The 25,501-nt window shown below is 46.7% G+C and overlaps 1 protein-coding gene across 2 annotated transcripts; it reads left to right on the top strand.

The window, feature by feature from the left end:
* Positions 1-13,427: 13,427 nt before the first annotated feature.
* ACP6 (acid phosphatase 6, lysophosphatidic) lies at positions 13,428-21,756 on the top strand. Of its 2 annotated transcripts, none has more exons than XM_048295371.1 (10): positions 13,428-13,583; positions 15,475-15,603; positions 15,697-15,827; positions 16,434-16,513; positions 17,251-17,338; positions 18,764-18,896; positions 19,619-19,719; positions 21,002-21,097; positions 21,298-21,463; positions 21,578-21,756. In XM_048295371.1, exons 1-10 carry the CDS (start codon positions 13,434-13,436, stop codon positions 21,716-21,718), a joined length of 1,215 nt encoding a protein of 404 aa, XP_048151328.1. In that variant the 5' UTR covers positions 13,428-13,433; the 3' UTR covers positions 21,719-21,756. The 2 variants fall into 2 exon arrangements, with proteins under 2 accessions (XP_048151328.1, XP_048151327.1); XM_048295370.1 differs by lacking the exon at positions 13,428-13,583 and adding an exon at positions 13,741-14,039.
* The last annotated feature ends 3,745 nt before the right edge of the window (positions 21,757-25,501 follow it).

The following is a 25,501-nucleotide window of genomic DNA, read 5'->3' as shown; positions in this document are numbered from 1 at the left end:
TCTCTCCTTGTGGATGTTTCTCCTCTCACATGGCTGAGAACGAGCTGCTAGCAGGGATCACGCTGCCCGCCAGCCTCTGCTGCTCAGAGATCACAAAAATTCCCATTGCCCAGAGTGGCAGGAATGAGGGGAGGGTTCGGCCAAGGGGATAAATAATAAACATAGGGAAACGATTGACTGACTGGCTGACAGAACCCCCCCCCCCCCACCCCCCCCCCAGCTCTCCTGCCTGCCTCTGCATTACCAAGGAAGGAGGAGCTGGTCAGAGAGCAGAGCTTCCATCCCCTTGCATATCCCAGCACACCTCTGTACCCAAAGAGGCCACCTGGGATGTGAGGACAACTCAGCAGGAAGAGGGAAGCAAAACCTGTCCCTCAAGCATCTGATTGCTTGTCCATGCAGTAACAGGGCCCTGAAGTCTTTTTAAGAGACAAGGCCTTGAGAGAATCACTGCTAATTATCTCTGCAGCATTCCTGTGGGTACTCGAATCTCTTAAGATGTATTTGCCCAGCCCCAAGAAATTCCTTTTCTTCTCTCAGCTATGTCTTTCCTCTGAAATTTATCCTTTGTTTTCCCACTTGACAACTTTCACAGGCTCCCTCCTTCTGGCCTTGGATCCCCCTGTCTCCCTGAAGGAAGTGCTCTTCCTCCCTTTCTCCATAAAATTTCCCATCCCATAGGATTCTGCAGGCTGGGAAGCTAGAGACCAGCAAAGTATTGCGTCCCAGCAAGGAGCCTGAAAGGGGGCATAAAGAATGAATCCAGAATTCAATGAGGACACAGGGACAAGGACCTTTAACTGCATTAGAAACTACAGGGATCCCTTAAGATTAAGGAGCCTTGGTTTGAGGGTTTTCAGCCCAGGAGTGAGGCTGCCACCTGAGCACCCACAGCCCTGCAGTGCAGCGGGAAGGCAGGATTGGTTCTGCAGCGTTTTTAACTGGCATGTGCACAGCCCTGAGCATGCCTGTCCCTTAGGGTGCCACCTTGCTGCGAGAGACAGGCAATGGGGAAGTCAGGAGCATTCCCCGTGGAACACTTGGCTATTGAGTGACATTAATGTTTAGTAAAGCCACTCGAGCACGGACACAGACCTTGTTTAATAAACTCTTCTTGGTTTAAAACAAGCAATAGACCAAACTTTAAAAACTCTGAGCTACAGTCTCTGCTAGAGGGCAAGGTAGAGCTGAAAGAAGAGGACAAGGATCTCCTCTGTGCTGTCTCATACCTCTATGATCCAACCACGTTCACAGGCGGGGTTTTGGTGATCTTTGAGACCAGAGGAGTACAACCATCCCAGCTCTCTCTCTTCCTAGAGATTGCAAGTATCAAAGCAGATAATTTCCCTCTGCCACTCATTTCTTAATGCCTCCATGGTTCTGTCTTCTAGGTATAACAAGTGGGGGATATTGGACGGATGGATGTTTGCACCAGCTGACAGACCGAAAACTTGTGATTCTTGGAATCCACTGTCAAGGCTGGTCAGGCTGCCAGACCACGATAGGAGCACATTTACTTCAGGCTGTCCTGTCCTTTCAGACAGATTTAGTATGTATTGCTTTGTACCAGATGGATGGGCAGACAATCTTATAGCAGTGGCCTGGATCAACATTACATATTAAACTCAGTCCTTGGATAGGCACTCAATCTTTAAATGGCAGCATTACAAAGACAATGCTCTGAGAGGAAGAAAAGAGAAAACATGAGAGCTTTTCATTCTGTTCTTGCCCCTCTTTTCTCCAATTCTAGCTGCTGGGACTGCTCAGACTCTCCAGCAACAGCTGGAACCAACATTTGACAGAAACACCATCCCCAGTCATCTCCTTGGTTAGCACACCTCAAATCATTTCCTCCTCTAGCTGATGCTGAAGGAGCCAGAAGTCAGTTCTGATCTACAGCCTTGTGCTGATCAGCTGGTGAGCCTGAGACAGGAGGACAGAGAAACGTGTTTCAACAAGCCTTTAAATCAGAAATACTTAATCCTATAAAAGGAAAACCTATATTTAAAAATACATAGAATGCCAAAACTAATAAAGTATTGAACTGAGACAAGGTCATGCCTCTGAGTTCCTCTCCATGAACAGCACAGCAGGACAGCTGAGCAGGCTAAGAGAAATTTGAGAGAGAGACTCAAAAGTAATGGCTGATCTAGAGGACGCAGGTCAAGCAAGTTGCTTCCTCTTTCAGAAGATGTGGGCAAGACAATACTCAAGTAAATTCAATGCTGATAACATTTCAGACTGTTAGAAGGGAATAGGTAGGAAGATGACAGACTACACAGTCTCCCTTCACACACTTTTCCATGAAACATCACTGAGGCCAAGGAATCAGGAAGACCCAAACCCCAAGGAACAAAGGCCCTGTGTGTTCACAGGAATGAGACCACGCTTGACTGGACAGCAAATGGCCAACGTACAAAGAAGGCAGAAATTCAGCACTCAAAAAGTCAGCGTAGCATAGCAGAGAGCCTGACACACAGCAGTGGCAGGCACTGCAGAGCAGCTTCCCTGCTGGCATTGCTGCCTCCTGGGAAACCTGGGACTAACACAGGCACAAGGGGAACTGCTGGTCCCAGGGGAGCTCCCTTGGGAGTATCAGGCAACTACGCAGCCAGGGTGGCCAGAAGGATGCCCAGGCTCTAAGTGCCCCTGAGGGAATCCAGCACCTCCTCCCAGCAAGGGTGACAGGAGGGGATCCTCTGCAGGGCTGATGGCAGGTTCTGCACACATTCGTGAATAAAGAACATTTCAGTGATTCAGGTTAGTGGCAGCACCAGCAGTATGGATAGGGTGAGAATGAGGATGGAGAGTGGCAGCTCTATAAGATACACTTTGTAGGGGGAGAAACTGTGACTTTGAAGTGCAAAATTAATAGCTTTGCTTTTGCCTGAAGTGTTCGTTGCTTATATGGTCTAGATGATTAAAGATCTTTCTGGGGAGCTCGGGAATTGTAATACCATACATATATAACTTTGTCATGAAAGTCTGATGACAGAAAAAGAAATAGCATCAAATGAGCTTGTAAGACTCACTGTAGCCAAATAATGCAGAACTGCTTCATTTTTCCTTCAGTGAACATTGGTTCACATTTTTAAAAATGAATTTGCTGAGGCCACATTCACATACCACCACTGGTTTCCCACAGACATCTGAGCAATTGAGTTTGACGGGCAACAGAGTTCTCAGAAAGTAAATGTCAGCCAAGGAAACCAAATTTTAAATTCACGTGGGTCAATATCCACCCCAGAGGCAGCTCTGTGTTCCTCCAGCCCTCAGGAAGCATGAGCAGTATTGTGTAACCAGTCCAGTGCTATGTAGCCAATCACAAACCAAACAACACACCTCCACTGGAGACTTTATGCAATAAATGCTCACCAAAACACATTTTAAGGACAGTTAAATGCATTTAGATTAGTAATGGAAAACACCCAAGAGAGCCTGGTGGAAATGGTGGTTACTTCAAATGTACTTTTAGGTCCCTTCCACCGGTTCCTAGGCATCTGAATCCTTAATGCCCATGCAGGAATCCCACAGAAGGATGGATGTGGACAAGGGGTGCAGAGGACCCTGATTTCTCAGCTGCTCATGAACCTGGGAAGGTTCAGCAGCTTCTCCACATGAACACTTTTCACCCTTTTGTGCACCTGAACAGAGAGTTTTGTCCTTCCCTTTCCAGCCCTTACACTTCCCAAGCACAAGGTGTCCAAAGGAGGGCCACGAGGATGGTGAAGGGTCTGAAGGGGAAACCTTATGAGGAGCAGCTGAGGTTGCTGGGTTTGTTCAGCCTGGAGGAGACTGAGAGAGAACCTCGTTGCAGTTACAGCTTCCTCGTGAGGGGAAGAGGAGGGGCAGACACTGATCTCTTCACTCTCGTGGCCAGGGACAGGAGTCGAGGCAACAGCATGAAGCTGTGTCAGGGGAGGCTTAGGCTGGATATCAGGAAAATGTTTTTTACCCAGAGGGTGATTGGGCACTGAACAGGCTCCTGAGGGACATGGTCACAGCACCAAGCCTGACAGAGTTCAAGAAGTGTTTGGACAATGCTCTCAGGCACATGGTGTGACTCTTGGGATGTCCTGCCTAGGGCCAGGAGTTGGACTTGATGATCCTGATGTGTCCCTTCCAACCCAGCATTTTCTGTGATTCTGTGGTTCTTTGAACACACTGCAGCACCAGCATAAAACCCACTCCCCTGTCCTCTGCCATGCCTGGCTTCATAGCCAACCTACTAACACAAACCCACTGGTCTCTGGGTGAATAAAAGCGATTATTCCATGTATGTCGGAAAAAAGTATGCCCCCAGAGCAAGTCAGAAATCAAAACACAGAAAAGCTGCAATATTTACATATTCCTTTAAAATTATTCCCCAACTGAGGCCTGTAGGACTGCTACATTAAGCCACTCTCCTCCCTCGAGGTGGCTACATTTTATTAGAAGATTAGGCTTTTTTTTTTTTTTTCCTCTTTTCATTTCTGTATTACAAACTGTGTTTGGCTGGCACATGACAGGCAAGAAAAACAACCCCACTGCAGTGTTTGCAGGAGCAAGACCAAGTCTGCTGCAGATGCCTGCTATTTTTTGAGAGGACATCTCCACCTCTTGGGCTGGATCACAGCAGGGAGCTGCTCAGGGATTACTCAGAGCTGGGGTTTGTGACTCACTATCCATATGCCAGAGCTCCTCTTTACGATAAAGTTGTTCTAGACAGAAAGGGGTAAAGCAGATGAGGCCAAGCTAGGGGTCAAAATGAACTGGTAGGGACCCAGGAGAGAGTTAAATTTCATGCTCACATTGGACATGAACCTAATCTTAAGAAGGCATGTCAGTGATGGTCAGCCATATGACAACACAAAGAATGCAAAAGACACATCGAAAGATTTTCCTAGAAACTGGATATGGGGGCGTGGCCATGACATTTTTATCAACAGCCCCAGCAAAACCCAACACTCTCATATTCAGCTGCAAGCAGGGTTTCACTAGAAATCATGTTAACCACCAGCTCCTACCCTTAAAAGGAATCAGATTAGCAGCAAGAGGCAAGCCTGAGGTCAGAAACTTGCTGCTATTTGTTTGGGTTTTGGAGTAAATGCCATGCCAGCTCTTCAGCCTGGGAACAAAGTTTGAGGTTGAAAAGTGCTTCTGACAGAACCAGTTTGATGTGTGCCAGGCTACAGGCAAGACTTTTCAGAAACAAGTGTCCAAAATTAGCCATTGCAAAATCATGTAGTCCAGTGAAACTACGTTTTCTTTCCCACCTTGCTTTTCTTCCACTTCAGCCCAGATTCAAGAAAGCATTTTGGTACACATGCATGGCAGAAATTACCATCATCTTTGTTGCATATTCACAGAAAAATGCACTTTTTTCCAATTCATATTCATTTATCACATTCCGTTCAATTCATTTTTTTCAACCCTTGAGAACTCTTTTCTCACCCATTCTTTTTGCCTGAAATTAAGTTTTGGATTATTTTTTCCCTCTGTGACCTTGTATTTTCTTAGGATATAGTTACACTTTGCTCTCCCTATCTCTAGCTTCACCAGACTCATCTCTGACATTTCCAGAGAGATGCCAAATTTGAGGACTTTCTGAAAAGTTCATTAAAGTACCCAGTCCTAAATCAACAATAAAGACATTCATTAAATGAAAACGAACTCGAAACAATCCTCACTGATTCCTGATGGATATCTCTGACCACTCAAGCACATCACAGTGAGGTACCTGAGAGCTCCAGATCATCAAAGGAAAAAACCCGAGATGCTTTATCCCTTTTCCTGCCCTAGTGCACACCTGGCACACTCCAAAGCGCTCCTTCCACACCCCAAATCAGGGTTGCCATCACACCAGGTGCATTTCTTAGCAAGCAGTGAGGCTGCAGAGCACATCCACCTCACAGCACCACACATCCACAGCATCTCAGACACACAAACACAGACAGGCCTGGCCGCTCTGTACTTTCATGCAGTGTCATCTCCCATGTCACCCCCAGCATCTCTGCACCACAGACTGGCCTGCAGTGGGAGTCTGCAGCTTGCTCTCTTTCACTTCCCAAGGCAAAGGTGAGAAGGATTTTAATCCTGATATGCGAGTTCTTGCAAAAGGAACAACGTTTCTGACAGCTGACTGCTCTTCTAACAGGAAGCACTCTTACAATGAGAACTATTATTTTAATTAACAATGGGAAAGCACAGTCTAGGGATGAGGTGGTTTCTAATTATTGTGATAGGATTTTAAAAGGTGTGCACTGGTACCAACAGAAGCCACTGACCCCATTGGAAATTATTGGGTAAGGTCCTCTCCCCTTCACTAAGCAAACAGTCAGACCAGTCACCCCAGCATTAAAACCTACAAATCTGGGAAAAATTCACTGTGGTTGATACAATGCAGCTCATAATGACTATTTTTTGTCCACAGTGCTGCTGTTTGTTTCAAACCATTTAGCAATATTCATTAGCTCCCCTACTTCTAATTAGGGTACTTGAGAGGAAGAGAACATGCAATAAAGATTTTTACTAAGGGAGACGTGCCCCATTCCCTTCTCTGACTTAGGTGTTGATTCTGATGACCTGCAGTCAGGCTTTACCAGGAATCTCTCTTCAAAAATGCCAAATGCATCATGAAAAATATTATGCTGCCTCTTTCTTAAAATCTCACCATCACTGGAAATTTTAAATCATATGTTCCTCTTCCCATTTCTTCTATTTATTTACAAGGGAAGGATATTAAACTCCGATACCAAGACTGTTGTGCCTCTGACCTTTCTTATAGCTGAAACCCCAGACTCTGAAGCCCTAGAAAAACTCATGTGTATCAACAATCCTTAAAATTAATACTAAAGCATAGTCTTACGACAAAAATTATGTCAGCCATACCATTGTCTGGGATACTTCAAATTCTTCCTCTCCAGGAATCTCAGTCACCCGCATTAAATAACTCCCAATTGAGACATGAGAACTGGCAGCAGCATAAATACCCACGGAGCACTGGCTGGTACAGCTGACAGCCAGATGGGATCAGAACAGCAGCAAAAGATAACACTGAGCCTGGACAAGCAGCTCAGGCACCAGCCTGGAAATTTGGAGAGTGCCCTCAGGTTCCCAATCCAAGAAGTTTTATGTCTGACAATAGGCAAGGCATCTGTGGCTTTGCCTGCCTGAAATGCCCATCTGAAAAAATATAGTGGCCCCTGCCTCCCACTAAGGAGGTGCTGAGAGCCTACAGGAATGCCATGACCTGAGATAGGTAATGGATGTAAAGGGGAACCAGAATAAAAAAAACCTTTGTGTCTTCAGAAAAATCAGTTGCAGGGGAAGACAAATCAGGATAAAAGAGTTTAAAACTCTGTGTCTTGAGCAGCGCTGTGTGTGTACCCAGGCAACGTGCACAAAAGCAACCCAACTATTTCCATTTTGTAATAGCAGTGTTTTCATAACCATAAGGGTCCAGAGCTGTCAGAAAAGACCTGAAGGAAAGGTCATATCTGTCATTCAAACAGCTACTAATATAGTGTGAAAAACAGTTGAGCTCTTGCATATACAAAGCCTTCTGCATGTACGTTTGCTACCTCCCAGCCTTCCTGGAGAGACAGGGAATAAGTGTTATTCCCATCTGCCAAAAGACAATCTGAGTTTGAACAGCCTTCTGAATGCTGCATGAGACATTACCCTGACTTTGATTCAGCTCAAGCTCCCAGTGCTTCCTCCACGCCCCTCACTGTGCGTCAGGACCCAGTTTCAAGTTCATTACCTTCTCGGTGTGAATTAGCACCTACTGCCTGCATACAAATGCACTCTTTGCAGCCGACATTCCAACAGCTTTCAAAACCTGGGAGAACTCCCAGCAGAGATGCAGCTCACTCCTTCCAGCGCTGCTGCATGAGTCAGGCTCCTGTGTGCTGTTGCCTGTTTTGCCATGGGTTCCCAGCAGCACCAGGGCACTCCATTAAATATCCTCCCAACACCTGGGCACCAGCAATCATCAGGATCTGTGTAGGACTTCACCAGGGAATGGTGCAGATTAACAACTGCAACCTGCTGTGAGCTGAATGGATGGGAGACACTACCAAAATACGGACCATAAAGTTAATAAGGGATAACTATGTATTCCTCAAAATTATCAGCTGCTGCTTTGTACTGGATTTCCCTTGCTGATTGCATGTAATAGCAAAATGCATGTCCTTTGTTTATGAATGTAAAAAATCCATGGTATGTCTCATCTCTCTGCTAGTTCTTGACATGAGGAGCATTCACCCTGTGATTCTGCAACTGGTGTCAGCCCAGATGTGGAGACTGCCCAACCATCGTTCAGCTGGTTTTATACTTCCTCAGAGCTGGTGGTGGGGAGCTAATTGGTGTTGGCTCCCTGACATTTTACACCATCCAGTGCCTGTACCAGCCTGATGTAAAAACAGCTTCTCCATTTGACCACATGAAACACGTCAAAGAGACCTGCCACATATTTGCAATCAGGTGCTGAAAAATAAAGTGACGAGACTCAATGTCTGCCCTGAAAAACTCTTGTTTAGGCCAACAAGTCTGATTTCCACAAACCTGTAGGGAAAATGTAGTTTTTTAAAAGTTCCTTGTTTTTATTATTTTACTTTATTTTTCTTTTTTCCAGGGTATGAGAGCTGCAGGACCAATAATAGAAGGATGAGTTATAAACCTCTCAAAGCAGAGATCTAGCATGGAAATTCTGACAACCATCAATGTGAGCAATGCCACCAGGCACCACTCACAATCCAGAGCATCTTTCAAACCTGTCAGGGGTTTTTGGAAAGGGCTAAAAATAAGTGCAGAAATGCAGCAATATATACACACACACACACACATTATTATTGTTCAAAAAAAGAACAGGTGGTCCTGCCAGCAGTGTAAACACAGATGACTGTAGAAAACAGCAAACAAACGCCCATCTGAGCAGCCTTTCCTAGCCATGCAAGAAGCACTCTGAGAATTCTCCTTGAGTTCTCCCAGCCAGAATCATCTGGGATCCGAACACTCTGTCATGACAAGGCCTGGGTACTTCCAAGCATCTTGATTTCCTTCACCCAACATATTCACGCAATTCCACCCTCCTGACCTCCTGTGGATTATTTCCCTTCTGAAAATAACACACATGGAACAGCTGGTGGGGCCAGAAATGTCTTACATGTAAATAGCACAAGTCCTTGTTTTCTAGCTCCCCACCACTTGATCTGGCCCCTATCCTCATGTAATGAAGAGGAGAATTTACTGAAGGGGAAAAAGGATCAGGGCACTATGGACAGCCCAGAAGGATTCAAACAGCAAATGTGGATGGCTGCATGTTGAAACCCACCAGGTCCACTACCTGTTGGGAAGGCAAAGAAGAAAACATGAAGCAGTCCTGGAGTCTCAAAATTTATCCTAAACCTGCAGAAAAAAAAAAATAAAAAAAAAAATAAACATTTCACCCCAGATTTCAGTTACGTCTCCTCTGCCCACCACAGGAAGAAGACTGATGTCACAGGCTGAATCACACACATAAATCCTCCTGCTTGGTCACTTCTCTCTGAGTATGAAAGCATAACAAAACAACTTTGCAGGAATCCAGTGTAAGGCTCAACATCATCTCTTTGCAGCCCTTCTCTCATGGCTGTTTTGAAAAAAAGCAAATGTAATTTACACTTGCACCATCTCCTTTTTCATTTCATATCATCCCAAAACATTTGGTTTAATAGAAATACCCTTGGTTTAATGTATATTCACAAAAAGTAAATGAGGTGATAAAGCTTAAAAGTGCCAAATGGTTAAGTGCTGCCACAGGGGAGCACATCTGCCACGGCATCAGAGCACCGAGTCCCAGGACACAGCATCTCGGGCACGGTGACAGACTGGCAGCTCTCCCACCACACCTGGACTGCACAGGCACGGAGACTCCACCTGACACGGCTGGGAACAGCTTATCCAGCTTGCTTCTGGGGGCTCCTGCTTGCCTCAGCTTTCCTGTGCAAGGCAAAACCACTCTTTCAAAGCTGAAGAGAAAACTGGCCTGCTGTTCTCCCAGAGCGGCGCATAATTGAGTCGGCGTGATGCCGCAGACTACCAAATGCAGCAGATGGCTGCAGGCACCATCCAGTTTAGGATGACAAAGTTGGAACAAAAGAAAAACAGAAGGCAGGGAATGCATCTTCTGTGCTGGGTTACGGGGTGGGGAATGAACCTTGGCACAGTCGGTCCGTCGCCAGCACACGGCTGGCTTCCAGCTCTCCCACTGCCACACCAACAATGACCAAATGCCCGAGCCTGGAAATGACAAAGAAAAGGGAGGGAAGGCCACATCTTCCTAGGTAAAAGAGGCAGGAAACTACCAACTATGTGATTACCTGCTCTCTATGTATTTCTAAAATACATAGAAGGAAATCTCTAAAAATGTCCTCATGATGCCAGCCCTAAATACGACAACTCCGACTTCTGGGACTCTCCCACATAACCTGCAGGAATTCAGAAATTAAATTATGACCTGCAAGTATCAACACACATCATTTCACTGCTGGAAGGTAAAGCACTGATGTGAAAGCATGCAGAAAATGAGACGAGATACGTAAGATCTGCACACTGTACCGTGAATGGTGTCTTGCAGGGAGGGCTTGGTCTGCGGTGGAATTTAGGGGCTTATTTTTGCCAATTCCTCCCCAAAGGATCACAGACTTTAGGAGTGGAAACATTCCTTCCATTTCCCCAGGCGCCTTGCTCACAAAGCAGCTGGCTACAAGGTTCACCACAACAGACAGACTGGAGGAGACAAGAGTGATACGGCTCCACAGGAAGCAGCACGGCACACTCAAACCATTTATAAATAAAGTTCAGCCCTTTGTGAAGGCAATACAGCTTCCATGCCCAGACTGACTGGTTTATAATAGCCATTGTGGTCACCAGTCCTTGCAGGACACAGAAACATCATCATTATCTCCACAGCTGGGAATGGAGAAAGTTCTTTTGGCTGCAGGATGCAGCAGCCTGTGATTCCAAACATGAATCCTGCACAAACTCCTGCCGTGTTGCATTTGAGATTTCAGCAGCTGTGATCACTTCAAGGGACCAGAGTGAAAGCACCTTCATTGCCCTCAGAGAGACAGTCATGGGAACATTTTGGGGTGGAAGAAGTATTTGGAAGGGCAGGAAAACACTTTGTGCTACAGCAGAGCAGCAGGACTCCACCCAGAGGTGGAGCTGCCCCAAAACAAGGATGGGACACAGAGATAGCATGCTTGGCAAGAGCTGCTTTTGCCCACTTTGGGCAGTCACACCAGGCTGGTTAAGCCACCCTTCTCCAGCAGCCAGGCTCCCAGCCCAGCTGCAGCCTGTGTGGTGAAGAGCTGTGGGAGAACATTTCCAGTTCATTCTCCTTGCTGAGCAAAAAGCGCTTGGGAAAGGAACCAAAGAAGTCAAGGCAACGTGTCTATTTTCTGACCCCTACCAATCAGAGAGAAATAAACCCACCTCCCTCAGGGGCATCCAAATGTTATTTGTGCCTCTACCATACAAACAATTTAAGGTAAATCTCTGATTTACACCACAAAGAGCTATAGCCCTTTCACAGAATGATAGAATCATAGAATGGTTTGGGCTGGAAACGGGCCTTGAAGATCATCCAGTTCCAAACGCCCCCACTAGGCAGGGACACCTTCAACTAGAACAGGTTGCTCAAAGCCCCATCCAACCTGGCCATCCTTTACCTTTCCTCAGGGACAAGGTGTTCACTTAGTCCAAAAAAACAATAAAACACACAAACTCATTAGGTTAAATTTTTTCTTTTGTGGGTATTTTTAAAGCACTATTTAATTTCAATCCACGTTGCGGAACAAAAAAATCTAATTGTTAAAATTGGCCTCACACCTTATCAATGTATCAGCCACACAACAACTGTGTGACTTGGTCAAACTACAAAGCTCACCATGACTCAGTTTCCTCTTCAAAAAAAGGAGGATGTAAATGCAAACTTATCAAGCCAGAGTGTTCTGAGGTGTGACACATTTTTGAAGCCCTGTAAAAGGCAAATGATAGCAATGGTAATATTTCGCAAAGACAGCAATCATTGCAATTTGGTTCAATTCCAACCAGGAGGAAATTTGCCCTCTGCTTTCAGAGTGGAAAGTTTCCTGAAACATGCTTGCTCATTAGAGCTCATTACTTTCCTTCAGTGGAAAAAAACTTACCCCTGGTGGCCATTGGATTAGCCTTCTGCTCCTCGTCTGGTCACAAAAAGCAACAGAAGGGTAAAAATAACAGGTCCTTTGAAAATGTTTCTGTAAAGATGGCGCATCTTAGAATAAATTTCTACACAGTTGGACGAAGAAAAAAAATAGGGCAACACCATTTGCTTAAAAATTGACAGCCGCCTGCTATTTTGGAGATCTCTCCTCTAATTGCATGCACCTGCTGTGGCATGGTGTATTCTAAAATACATCTCACCAGCAATGCTGCTTGGCAGCAGCCAGGGCCACCCAGGAGGGACCCTGCAGTCCCAGTCTTCACAACTTCACAGGAACCAGGGTTTTCTTCCAAGGTAACATTTGAATGGAAATACAAATCAATTCACTGTGAGCCTCTCTCCCTGCTCACTTCTATCACATCACCTCCATCTCTCTTCCACCTTCCCTCCCTCTCCCCTCAGCATTCTTGACCCCTTACTCTCTTGCAACACAAGATTTAGGCTTGATTTCTTCATCTGTTATGATTTCTTCATTTGTTATTTTCTTGGCTTCAAAAATATTTTTTCCCCTTCTCTCCCTGCTCTTGTTGTGCCTCTGTGTTTCCCATACTCTAAGCTCAGAAAACTGAGGTAACCCTTTCAGAACTGCAGCGCTTTGAGAGACACGAGGAGATCACCAAAATCCCCCCTCTGCACGTCCTGGTGTCTGTGCCAACCTCTCACCACCTGCAGCGGCTCCTCCCTCTGGCCTTTGTGCAGGTCACCATCCTCTCTGCCCTCTTTCTCCTTCACCCTTGCCCTGCTCCCTGAACACCTCCGGGGACGGTGACTCATGACGGGGATGGCAGCTCATTCCAATATCTAATCGGCCTTTCTGTGAAGAAATCCCTCTAAATGTCCCACCTGAACATCCCCGGCACAACTTGAGGCCGTGTCCCCTTGTCCTGTCAGTGGTTCCCTGGGAGATGAGGCCAAACCTCACCTGGCTCCTTTCAGGGAGTTGTAAAGGGCGATGAGGTCCCCCCTGAGCCTCCTGTTCTCCAGGCTGAGCACCCCCAGCTCCCTCACTGGCTTCTCATCGGACCCTTCTCATCCAGACCCTTCCCTTCTCTGGACTCGCTCCAGCACCTCAGTGCCTTTCTTGAACTTAGGGGCCCAAAACTGGACACCGCATTCGAGGTGTGGCCTCATCAGTGCCGAGCACAGGGGGACAATCCCTGCCCTGCCCCTGCTGGCCACATTATTGCTGCTCCAGGCCAGGATGCCACTGGCCTCCCTGGCCACCCAGGCACACCCGGCTCAGTTCATCCGCGGTGACCAGCGCCCCCGTCCTTTTCCAGTGGGCCGCCTTCCAGCCACTCTTCCCCAAGCCTGGAACGCTACACGGGGTTATTGCGCACACTGGTGCCCGGTGAGTCGCCCAGGGAAAAGGGCTAAAGCTGGCGAGCAGAGGCACAGGAGCGCCGCCGGGCCCGGGTGACGGCCGTGCCCCCATCAGGGCGGGGGCACCGCCGGTCCCGCCCAGCACCGCCCGGTTCCCTGCGCGGCGCCCGCCGGGAGCCGCAGTCCGGGCTCGGGCCCCGCCGCTGCCCGGCTCCGGCGGGGGCTCCAGTCCGGGCCTGCGCTTCCCGGCGCTTCCCGCCGCTCCCCGCGGTGCAGCCGGGCCGCCGGGGCCGCCATGGGCTGGGGGGCTCGGCTGTGGCTGCTGGGCGGCCTGGCCGCCTGGACGCAGCGGCGACGGGCGGCCGCGGCCGGGCGGGATGACGGCGAGGGCGGGCGGCACCGGGAGCTGGAGCTGAGGCTGGTGCAGGTCGTGTACCGGCACGGGGCGCGCACCCCGCTGCGGCCGCTGCCCGGGGTAGCTCCGGTGAGCACGGGACGGGACGGGACGGGACGGGACGGGGCAGGGGCGCTGCGGGGCTGTGCCCCGACCCCGAGCCGGCGGCAGAGCAGACTGTGCTCCTGCCTTGCTGCCGGCAGCCTGATGGTTTGGCGTTTATGCTCCTTCCCGAGGCGATACCGAGAGTAATTCCCGAGGGGAAAGCGAGGGAATTTGGGAGCTTGCACCCCATGCCGCCTACGGGCTTGGGTAGTAGTGGCTGCTGGAAAGCTGCCCAGTGGAAAAAGGCCTGGGGGTGCTGGTCGACAGCGACTGAATGTGAGCCAGTGTGAGCCCGGGTGGCCAAGGACGCCAGTGGCATCCTGGCCTGGATCAGCAATAATGTGGCCAGCAGGACCAGGGCAGGGATCATCCCTGTCCAGTTCTGGGTCCCTCAATTCAGGAAGGGCATTGAGGGGTGGAGTGAGCCCAGAGAAAGGTCACGGACCTGGGGAAGGATCTGGAGCACAAGTGTTAGGAGAAGCCACTGAGGGAGCTGGGGGCGTTTCGTCTGGAAAAAAGGCTCAGGGGTGACCTTATCACTCGTCTACAACTTCTTGAAAGGGGCTTGTAGCCAGGTGGGGGTCAGGGTTTTCTCCCAGGGAACAAGTGACAGGATGAGAGGATACATCCTTTAATTTGTGCCACGGGAGGTTGAGGTTGGACATTCAGAGGAACTTCTTTACAAAAGGGGTGATTAGACATTGGAATGGGCTGCTCGGAGGTGTTTAAGGAAAGACTGGGCATGGCACTGTGGTCTGGGTGACACGGTGGTGTTCAGTCACAGGCTGGACTCCATGATCTCAGAGGTCTTTTCTAACCTAACTAATTCTGTGATTCTGTAAAGTAGAACGGCAATAGCACAATAGTGGGACAGGTGACAGCAGAGGGAACAATTGCTGCAACTGCAGGGAGCCCTCAGGGGTAGGATGCAGGGATGGGCATCCTGGGGCTGCTGTGCCCATGGACTTTGCACCAAGGCCAAGACTTTGCTCAGCACCTCGCAGCTGGTGCTCAGCTAACATATGGCTCCTGCCTCGCTGTTACCGTGTGTGATCTGGCTCCCCAGCTCAACCGAGGGGGCCTGGGGAGCCAGCAGGGGTTAGCTAAGGTAGTTTCCTACAGCAGCTTTTCGGTGTGTAACAAAGAGTAGCAATTGTGATTTCCTACAGATTCTTCTTCTGTAAGGGGAGGAAAGCAAGTACTGCATTTCCTGCACATCAGATCTGCAAAACCAGGGAGCAGCACTGTTCTCATTTCTCTATGAGCTGTGTGAAGAGATCTCTTTGTCTTCGTGTTGTGTTGTTGGCAAGGCAGCATGGTGTAATACTCCAGCTTTAGTTTAATGCTCTTAAAAGTCCTTGGTTTAATGCCCTTGAAAGTTTTCTGCTGAAACACTGTTTGTTTGTTTGTTTTGAAACAGGTGGAATGGCATCCCACTCTTTTAGATGTACCTGCTAAGACTAAGTTTGATTACGTGGTGACAGACCTAAATGGAGGACCCCAACCCCACTCACGCTTGGATGAGGAATACAAAAAGACTGTGTTCAAGGTGAGGCTGTATTTCCTGGTGGGTTCCTCATTCCTCTGTAGACTTTTTTATTTCCATGGTCCACTGGAGCCCTCTCCTTTTCTTTGCTCTCAGGGTGGTGTAGTCGCAGGACAGCTGACTACAGTGGGGATGGAGCAGACATTCGCCCTGGGGGAAAGGCTGAGGAGAAGCTTTGTAGAAGAAGCCAAGTTTCTTTCACCAACATTTAAGCCTGCTGAGGTCTTGTGAGTCTCTCAGGTCCCTCCTGGACCTTCCCTTTCTTCCTGCCCTGTCACAAGTAGCCTTGTGCTAGGGAAACTGACTAGCATACCCTTCTGCCTGGCTTCTGGGCCTTCATCTTTGCTCAGCCTGGCACTAGAACTCACTCGTGAAACAAAGCATCCAATTGCCCGGCAGTTCTGAGAGCGATGCCAGGGACAGATTCATCTCACCTAGACTGAGCCATTGGCAGTGCTGCTATGCACTTCTGTGGTGAGCAAAGAGAAACAGGCGTTTCTGGAGCACACTTTAACTCACTGTAAACAGCTGAAGTTCAGTGAGATGAAGCAACCCCTGCTGCTCACATCAATAATGCTGAGAGCATCTGGCTTCAGAGAAAAAATCACACCAGAGAAGTGCCAGTTTGTTATCTCCACTATCTCTGATGAGCAGTTCAGATTACAGGTGTCTACCTTAGATATCTATAGTGACAAAAGATGAGTCCCACCACAGCTTTCCAAAGCCACAGTGGATGGAAGCAGAACCCTCAGCTCCAGCAAGACCTCCCCAGCTGCAGCCATGGTAACATGAAGGAGAAAGTGCTACCTCACAAACTGCCTTCTCTCTTTCAGCATCCGTTCCACTAATATTTTCCGGAATCTGGAGTCCACACGGTGCCTGCTAGCTGGGCTGTACCAACAGCAGAAAGAAGGTTGGGGAGACTTCGGAATAGTGCCTGTCCTTGCTCAGTCTTCCCTAGATGCACCCAGCTTCCAGATCCTAACTCTCTCCGGCTCCTAGTTGTTACTTCTTCCCTGGTTCTTTGCACTTGAGCCCCTTCCCGACTTCTCCTGGTCCTGCAGATTCTTTACCAGCTTGTCACTTGTTCCCTCTCTTTGTGTATCTTTCCGCTGCTCTTTCAGACCTGCTGAGGAGGTTAATGTTAACCCTCTTCAGAATCAAGAAGGCAAAAAGCTCACACATCTGAAAAAGGTTTCTCAGAGAAACCCAAGTATCTTGGGTATGAGTTCAGTGTCTGGAGTAACTTTCACCTGTGTCCTGCAGTTGGTAACTACTTGTATGTTCCAAAAATATGCTTGCATTTTAAAGATCTCACATCTGCTCCTTCCATATTCAGTTCCACAAACAAGTAGAAGGGACTTGCCAGAGCTCCTTACACTTCATGACACACAGACTAATTTTTGGCACATACAAACCCTGAGAAAAATGAACACACAGCTAGGAAGCTTTACAAGGTGCACAGCAGGCATCCCCGTGAAAATAAATGCACAGAAACAAGTACAGTGGCTTGTGCTGCAGGTGATAGCTTGGGGGGAATTGGTAGTTGATAACACTGGACTTGAGCACAAAGACTGTGGGAGTGATTAAAGCAGTCTAAAGAAACACAGATGCACTACTGAGCACAGAAACTTCCTTCTTGTTCCACAGGATCTGTTGTCATTGTCACTGATGAAGCAAGCTCTGAAATGCTCTACCCCAATTACTACAACTGCCAGCGCCTGAAATGCTTGACCAGGTAATTGCCAGCAATATCTCCCCGTATGATTTCACTGCTGTTTCATTTCAGCAGTAGTAATTTACAACAGCACATTTTCTTCCCATTTCCCAATTTCTTCCCCTGCCACTTACTGTTCTCTGGAAATGGTTAGCTAGTTGTATAAAATACTTGGTAAGTGGAATTATACACTAGGCAGTGGCAGCAGAAGAAAATAAAATAGAGACTTTTCCTTGAAAGACGAATTTAATTTAGTCTGTGTCTAGCAAACACTCACTACTAGCTAATGTACAGCTAGTCTGTGGCATTGCTGCAGGGCAGAATTAATGTCATCTACATCCCTTAACAAGCCTTTCAAGTGTGAACATATTGGGCCTTCTTTTTATATTCAGCTTCTGGTTTGGGGGTTATTTCAACATTCCCATCACATTCATACCTTTCAGAAGAAAGTGAAATATACTCAGCCTTGGCACACTTAATGAAGACTAATGAAATAAAATAAGGAACATCCTACATAGAACACTCCTGTTTGCAGAGTCAAGTACTCTGAAATGCCTGTGCCAGGTTTGGGCACAGGGTGGAAAATGGAAAAGAGAGGCAGATATATTAGTTTGGCTGGATTGTACATTAGCATATTTTTGTCCAAAATTCAAGAGTTGTCAGAATTCACTTGGAAAAGCTCACTGTGTAATGCTCGACTCTGCAGGCAAATGATTGGTCTAGACAGTGGTGAGGTGACAGCCCCCTAGAAGGAGCATATTCAGCCTCCTTGAGTAACGTCACCTGTCCAAAAAGGGTCTTCTGCTCCCTGTCCCCCTCTGCCCACCAACTGCACCTTTTGTGACCATGTCAAGGTAGACTTTGAGCTGCAGTAAGCACTGCCTCAGCTTGCAGGCTACCTAGGAAGTACGTGGCCAGCATGAATATTCTCAGCTAAATTTTTAAAAATAAAATTTAAAGCAGCATGAAGATGCAAATGGCTTCTAGCAAAACAAAAGGTGGATTTAAGCTACAAACGAGTAGCTAGGTGTTTCCCTTTTCCCACACCATATAGCAATCAGTTCAAAGCTGCCACCCTTTCTTCTTTCATGAGGCAGTTAAAGGCTACTCCCTGAAGACATGGACCTGTACTGTTCCAGTATGACCAGATCTGTTAGCTGATACACAGCCCTTGCTTATGGGAACCACTTCTGGGGTGTTCACATCTCATCCTAATTTTTCCTCCTGCCTCTGTTAGAGCAGAGAGCCAGCTTGAGCCTTGAGATCTGGATACTGTGTCTGTCCTTTCTGCAGCTCAGACTCCCAACATCAGGAATTCCTCAGTATACTGCAGTGCTTCTCTTCTGCCCCTCACTGATGTGGGACAACTGGGCTGGGTCATGAGAAAAACAAAAGACAGAAAGCCTGGTGTGTGAAAAATTTTTGGTTTTCTTAATTCCTTTACAGGGATAGGATGCGGAATGCTATGCGTCAGCCAGGTATCTCTGATGACTTGAAAAAAATTAAGAAGAGGATAGGTATTGATGGTGATGAATCTGTGGATTTTTTAGTCCTCCTCGATAACATTTTTGCTGAGCAGGTGAGCTGAGCTGTTCTGTTGCACTGTCTCAGAAAGAAACATCCCCTTACCACACACATGGAGGAAGTCACAGAGTGCCAATACCCATAAATACTAATGTGTACTCAGTACCTTTCTATGCAACCCAGAATGTTTATAGAAATAGCATGGCCTTTTGAAAAAGCAAGACATGAGGTCAGCCTTGCTGTATGATGGATAAAGACTCATCTCCAGTATTTTTGTTCTTACCTTGTAATCCAGTATTTCTTTCAAGTGTAACGAAGAGCTAAGAGAGGCGTTGGGCCTTGCTTACCCATTACAAAGTGCTTTCCCTATTTTGGCACTCAGCACCTAACAGTCATCTTAATCCCAGTTCCAGCAAGCTACCTGTGAGCCGGACTGCTTCTGCTACTGGAAGGAAGTTGGGCACATTTGTACCCCATCTTAGCACCCCCTTTTTGCTGGAGCTAATGATAACTGGTGTGTCTGTCAGCTGAATGGCTCAATGTGTTACACTCCCCATAGAACTGCATCCCAAAGAACATACAGCCATCCTTTTGGTACACAGAGCAAGTCTGTGTGTTTAAAACCATCCTAAAAATCCTCACATGAATGCCACAGTACAATGCTGTAGTACAAATGGTGTGACATGAGCAGCTGTTTTCTGTGGGCAGCCATCCATGTGTCTTCAGGCTGGGTTCAGAAAGGGTCAGACCCTACCACTCTGCTACATCTCCTTCCAGGTGCACAATTTGCCAAGCTGCCCTGTGCTGAAGAGCTTCCAGCAGACAGTGGAGCGCCGATCTGTTGACTCCATGCTTTTCCTTCTGGAAGACAGTTCCAGGTGATTGCCTGTGTCCATGCCTCTGGCTTCAGGGGCTGTCTTACCCTGGGTGGATGTGCTACACCAGCTTACTTCAGCAGACAGAAGTGCTTTCCCATCTGCTGCTGTCCTCCACCAGAGCCCACTCATGAGGTTTGTGCCTCAGCCATCTCAGTGTAAAGTTCAGTGCCTGGAGTCAGTACCATGAGCTAGGAAAAAGGAGTGCACACTGAGGAGACCAGGATGTGGGTTTGCCCCCTGTTTTGTTGATCCTCATGAAGAGGGTGGTCTCACAGGAGTAGCAGTAAGCCGCTGAGGTGGGCAGTGAAGGCTTCAGTTGCCACAGGGGTTTCAGTGAACCAGTGGCAAAAGCAGAAGAGATACTTCCAGCCCAAGCCCTGAGGCTGCCCTTGCAGTTGCACAAGTACAGTCCAAATTCCAGCCTGGGAAGTTTATCCCAGGGATGGCACCTGCACAGCTCGGCTGAGAAGTGCTGGTGCTAGCGGAAAAGGTGATGCCAGGTCCTGCACACGTGTAACTACTTGCAAAGAGAATCTGCTGCTACGTGCAGCTAATTACCTCCTCCACACTTGTATGTAAAGGCTGGCTGAGTTGCTAGCCTAGCAGTCATTTTCCTTTCAGATTTGTTTGCAGCTGCCACATTCACCAGTTCTCAGGTGGTGGTATAGGGCTGTCTTTTCTTTACTAGGGATTAGAGATCTCAGGTAATGAAAGACTCATTTACCCCATTCCCACAACACCCAGCAGAGTTAGTCACACTCATCTTCCATTTCCACTGATGTATTCATTAGGTAGAGGGGCTTTCTTCCCACCAGATACTGTATGAAGATCATCTCTTTGTTCAGTAAAAGGATAAAAACTAATTTTTAAATAAAGCCATCACTTTCTTGAACCCTGACCCTCCTCACCAAAGACCCCAGCCACTTCAGCTGCTGTTTTGCAGCAGTCTTCTTCCCTAGCTGAAACCCATGCACTTAAAAATCATACTGGGGAAACAAAATAGCCCAGAGAACAATCAAAGAGTTTCTAGATTTTCATTTACATGGCCACACCTCATGAGACTGCTTGTTAACACCTCTCCCCTCCCAGTCTGCAATCACATTAGAGTGGTGACTACACAACAGCTGAACTAAAAACTGGCCATATTAATTGCATTTAATAGTTCTTAGCTACGTTCAGTGCAGGTTATCAAATCATAAGAGAAAAGCAGGTTCTCAGGCTTTCATGTGTAATTATTTGAAAGTTTTTTAAACCACTAAATTTATTTCTGCTTCTTTTCTAGAGAAGTTCTTCAGATGAATATTGGCCTCCTGTTCAATACCTTGCAGAAGAACATTAAAGCAGCAATAAATCCCTCAAATCCAGCTGAAAAGGCCCGGTACAGCACAGACCTCTTCCTCTGATAGTTATAAATTTTAACTTGATGTCAGTGTGAAAAACTGGTTCAGAAAGATACTGATTGTGTGGGATAAAAAGGAGTGCTCACCTGCTGGAAAAAGCATGAGTGCTACTGCCTATCCATGGAGGAACACAGCTGACATTCTAGGTCTGGTTTTGTTTTTCCCTTTTCTTTTCCAGGAAGCTCTTCCTCTATGCTTCTCATGACTCTACTCTTATTCCTCTCCTGCTGGCACTGGGCACCTTTGATCACAAGTGGCCACCTTATGCTGCAGATGTGATCCTGGAACTGTATCAGCACCGGCGCTCCAAGGAGTGGTTTGTGCGCGTGTCTTACCGTGGAGAGGTGAGATCCCGTGGGAAGTCCCGCCTACAAACCTTGGGCTTTTGGTTTCACCATGCAGCAAAAAAGGGCTTTGGCAGTGCACAATAGCTGTGATTTTGTCTCTTTGCCTTGCAGGAGCAAGTGGTGAAAGGCTGTAAAGCAGGTCTCTGTCCACTCGAACGATTTCTGGAAGTTCTTTCACAGTACTCAGTCAGTCCAGAAGAGTACAAGAACCTGTGCTCCCAAATGGACAGGAATCAGCAAACTAACTCATGATTATGCGGACTTAAATTAAAATTCGTTTATTATCACAATCTTTGACTATTTTTCTTTATGTCCTTGCTAGCCTTCTCTGTTGCAAAGGTGTTTTAGATGAGCAGATATTTTCCTACCAGACACAGGGTGGCACAGTGTCACTTTACACTGTTAGCAGCAAGCTGAAAGAAGCCACGTGACAGAATGGCTCAAGTTTACTTCTGAGGTGGCCACACAAAAGCAAGCAGAGGCTGAAAACAGCAAGGGAGAGAACATACCATTTTAAATTGCCCCTCTGCATCAGGAATGCGAGACAAAACATTTCTCTTCCTCATATGCTGGGACTGTGGGATGAAGCCCAGCTCGCTCTGTGCTACCAGACCTGAAAGCTTTAACCTGGCATTGATTTTATGTTTGGTAATGGCAGAAGCCATTGTGCCTTTCCTTTTCTTTTGGCATGTTGGAGGGTTGCTCTCTGCAGACAGATGAGCCTCCCTAATAGTATAGCATTTAGCTACCCCATCTTCTTGAGGGCATTTTTGTGCACAGAAAACATCTCCAAAGAGACAGAAAGCCTCCAAACCTCTTCCCTGCATTTCTCTAATTATGGAAATTCTGCTGTGAACATGCAGAACAACCACAGTGGGCCAAGTACAAGAACACACAGTCTTGGTGAACTCTGCTTTATGTGCTTTAAACAAGGAAGTTCGGGGAGCTGCGATCGACTTCAGCTTTGGGCAGCAGTGATCTATTTTGCACTTGCTGAAAGAGGAATACAACACCAGCCAACAGCAGTGCTTCTGGCTGAGATTACAGTTTCTCCTGTAAGACAGCACTCGGAATCACTGCTGCCAAAGTCATAGAATCATAGAATGGTTTGGGTTGGAAGGGACCTTAAAGATCATATAGTTCCAACCCCCTGTCCAGGTCCTTCTGTTGTGTCAATTGCACCACCTGACTTCGTGTCCTCTGCAAAGTTGCTGAGGGTGAGCTCAATCTCACTATTTCATTGAAAAAGATCTCCACTTTTCAGTCAGTAAATAAAACACGGTCCCTACTTTTTTTGGGATAGGCAAAGTTTAAAATAGGGGGACCATTTATTAAAATGGCCCTGCAATGTTGGTTCTGTGTTACCCCTTCTTGCTTAGTGAAAAAATCACTTAATGTAAGCCATTGACAGATATGTGATGGAGGCACTACAGCACCTTTTCCCTGAGAAGAATGGGCTGGATTTACCTCCACTCTTTCATTAGCCTGCCCCCACCACAATTACATGTTGACACCACGCACAGCGAACAGAATAATTTCAGTACTAAATACATTGCTGGAGGTCTCACAGAATTGCTATTAGAAGCTGTCAAAAAAGCAAACAAAACATTGTTATTTTCCATCAAGTTTTTATACAGCCTAAAACCATAATGCCAGTATATAAAAATCAATGCCTACCCCTGCTTAAGAACAGTGTGTTCTACTCTAATCAAGCTTGCTCTCATACACAGTTTCAAGTATTCGGGGAACAGCGATGAAAATATTGGGTCTACAATTACAAGTTATTTGTGAGGCATGGACTGCTTGGAAAAAGGCATTGGAAGCTTTGGCCATAGAAAGGCGGAACTCACATACCTACTCTTAAATAATAACTAGGAGCATCCCCAACAAAACTGACCAGCAACCAGGTTAAAAATTGCAACACAGCCACAACCCAGAGCACTTGGCAGCACAAGTTGTTGCAGAGCAGGTAAGATTGTTAAAGGGCACTGCTTTCACACAGTTAAAATCCTCCTATCACTCTAGGCGGAGTACTACACATTTCAGTAACAGCAGAAGACCTCAGAAAAGCAGGCCAGCTTCTTGGCAGGGGCTAGGAGGAAGGCACCGCTGGGAACAGGTTACTTCATTGTCTCTTACAGGGTTTCTGTAGTGCCCCCTCTGCCTTGTTCTAGCCTTTCCCTTCCCCTCAGTGTGGAAGTGGTTGGGCCATACATTGGTCCATCCCACTGAGCACTTCCATGGTACCTGTGGCCCACAGGATGAAGAAGTTATTTCTGACCACAACTGGTGTAAATGATCATTTCAGAAGAGGATTGGTTGGACAGTGGAAGATTTTTTATACCAAAGGACACAGGAAAGTGGGAGCTACTGAATTGCAAACACAGCATGGAAGAGCTGAGACATTTCTGAGAATGTGGAATAAAAATTCTCAGAAATCAACAATTTCTCAGTATCCCAGACAAAACAGCATAACTTTTGGTCCTGTGTCATTAACCATTTTTAGGTTAATGAATTACAACCAATTGACACAGTGGAGTACACTCTACTAAATACAGGCCTATATCAAACATGGATCAATTTTCTTCGAGAAGTGTTACATTAGGGAACATGTTTCAGCCCGCAGCCTGGCAAAGCTGCATGAGAAAAGCCTTCACCATTGTCAGTGCAGAAGGACACCACCAATAAAATGTAGCCTGTCCTGCCACCTGAGTGAAAACCAGCGTAGCAGAGAGCACACCAAGCACCACAAAACTAAGCCCTGCATATACCATATTTCTAATAGTCCTAACACTCTGGGGGGACAAAAAATGCTGCATTTCAACTTACCCTCAGGAAGATTTGGCCACCCACATCTACTTTGAGTCAGGATATATGTATTGTACCAGAAGCACTACCAGCATTCAAATCCCAACCAAGACTGGTGCAGATCAGATCTCCACACACGCTGGTCTGTCCTCCAAAATGCGACCCATTAGACACCACAAGGATGTCAGCACTAAATTCCTAAGGCTGGCTCCTTGCTGTCATCTTCTTTGGTACATTAGCTAGCCCATGATACAGGTACAAATCTTGAGTTTATTTGGACAGTGCTTAAAACTGCCACTGTACTTCACAGATGACCTGATTGCAAGTCTACTAATTTAAAACAAACAGATTTCAAATATTTTAAACTTTTGATTTAGTAGGCACATTACTTTGCGTTTCAGAAGTTCACCATCTGCTGGGTTTACCTTTTAAGTCTCTCCACACTCCGGCTGCGCAGCCATCTGGGATGAGATAATTTGAACAGCAGACGGTTTCCTCCCATGTTACTAGAGAGGAAGAGCAGCCAAGCATGTATGAATAAAGTCTATTTCATTCTTTCAAACAAAGGTGGAGGAGGATGATTTGAAAGCTTAAAAAAAAAAAAGGGGGGGGGGGGGGGAGGGGAAGAAAACTAAAAATGGCAACCCACTTTCCATCTTCAACTGCACCATGACTACCAAAGCTGAGTCACAGTTACTATTGATAAGCAGGAGGGAACAGAGCCTGATTTACAGATCCTCAGGTGAATCTGCAAGGCTGACAGCTGAAAGCTTTTCCATTTGCAAAGCAAAAAGGGAAGAAGTAGAATCAGAGCGAAACAAAAAAGTTAATCTATGTACATCTACGGAGTCATTTTCACGACGGAGGTTGCTAAGACCTTAGCAACTCTTGTCCATCTGCTGGTGCAATCTCTGAAGTTAAGTGTACCTGCATGGACTCAGGAGAATCCACATCGTCTGCATTTTCTGTAGAAATATCTCATTAAGATACCAAATGCCAGCATCGTAAGTTAGACACAGAAGGAACTTTAATTACACAGCACGTTTAAAATGTATCCTCTCGCTGTTCAGTGGCTTTGAAACAGTGAATCCCCTATGCTAATTTTCCTAGAATAGGTCACAGCCACCTCAAATCCTTTGCTATTCAAAATCTCAACAGGTATAGGAGGAACTGAGAAAGACAGTTTAAAAAAAAACCCCAAAACCTCCAGCTTATTTCTATGTCTAT

This window comes from Corvus hawaiiensis, chromosome 2 (assembly GCF_020740725.1).
Source record: "Corvus hawaiiensis isolate bCorHaw1 chromosome 2, bCorHaw1.pri.cur, whole genome shotgun sequence".
NCBI lineage: Eukaryota > Metazoa > Chordata > Aves > Passeriformes > Corvidae > Corvus > Corvus hawaiiensis.
This window is presented reverse-complemented; position numbering and strand designations above follow the sequence as displayed.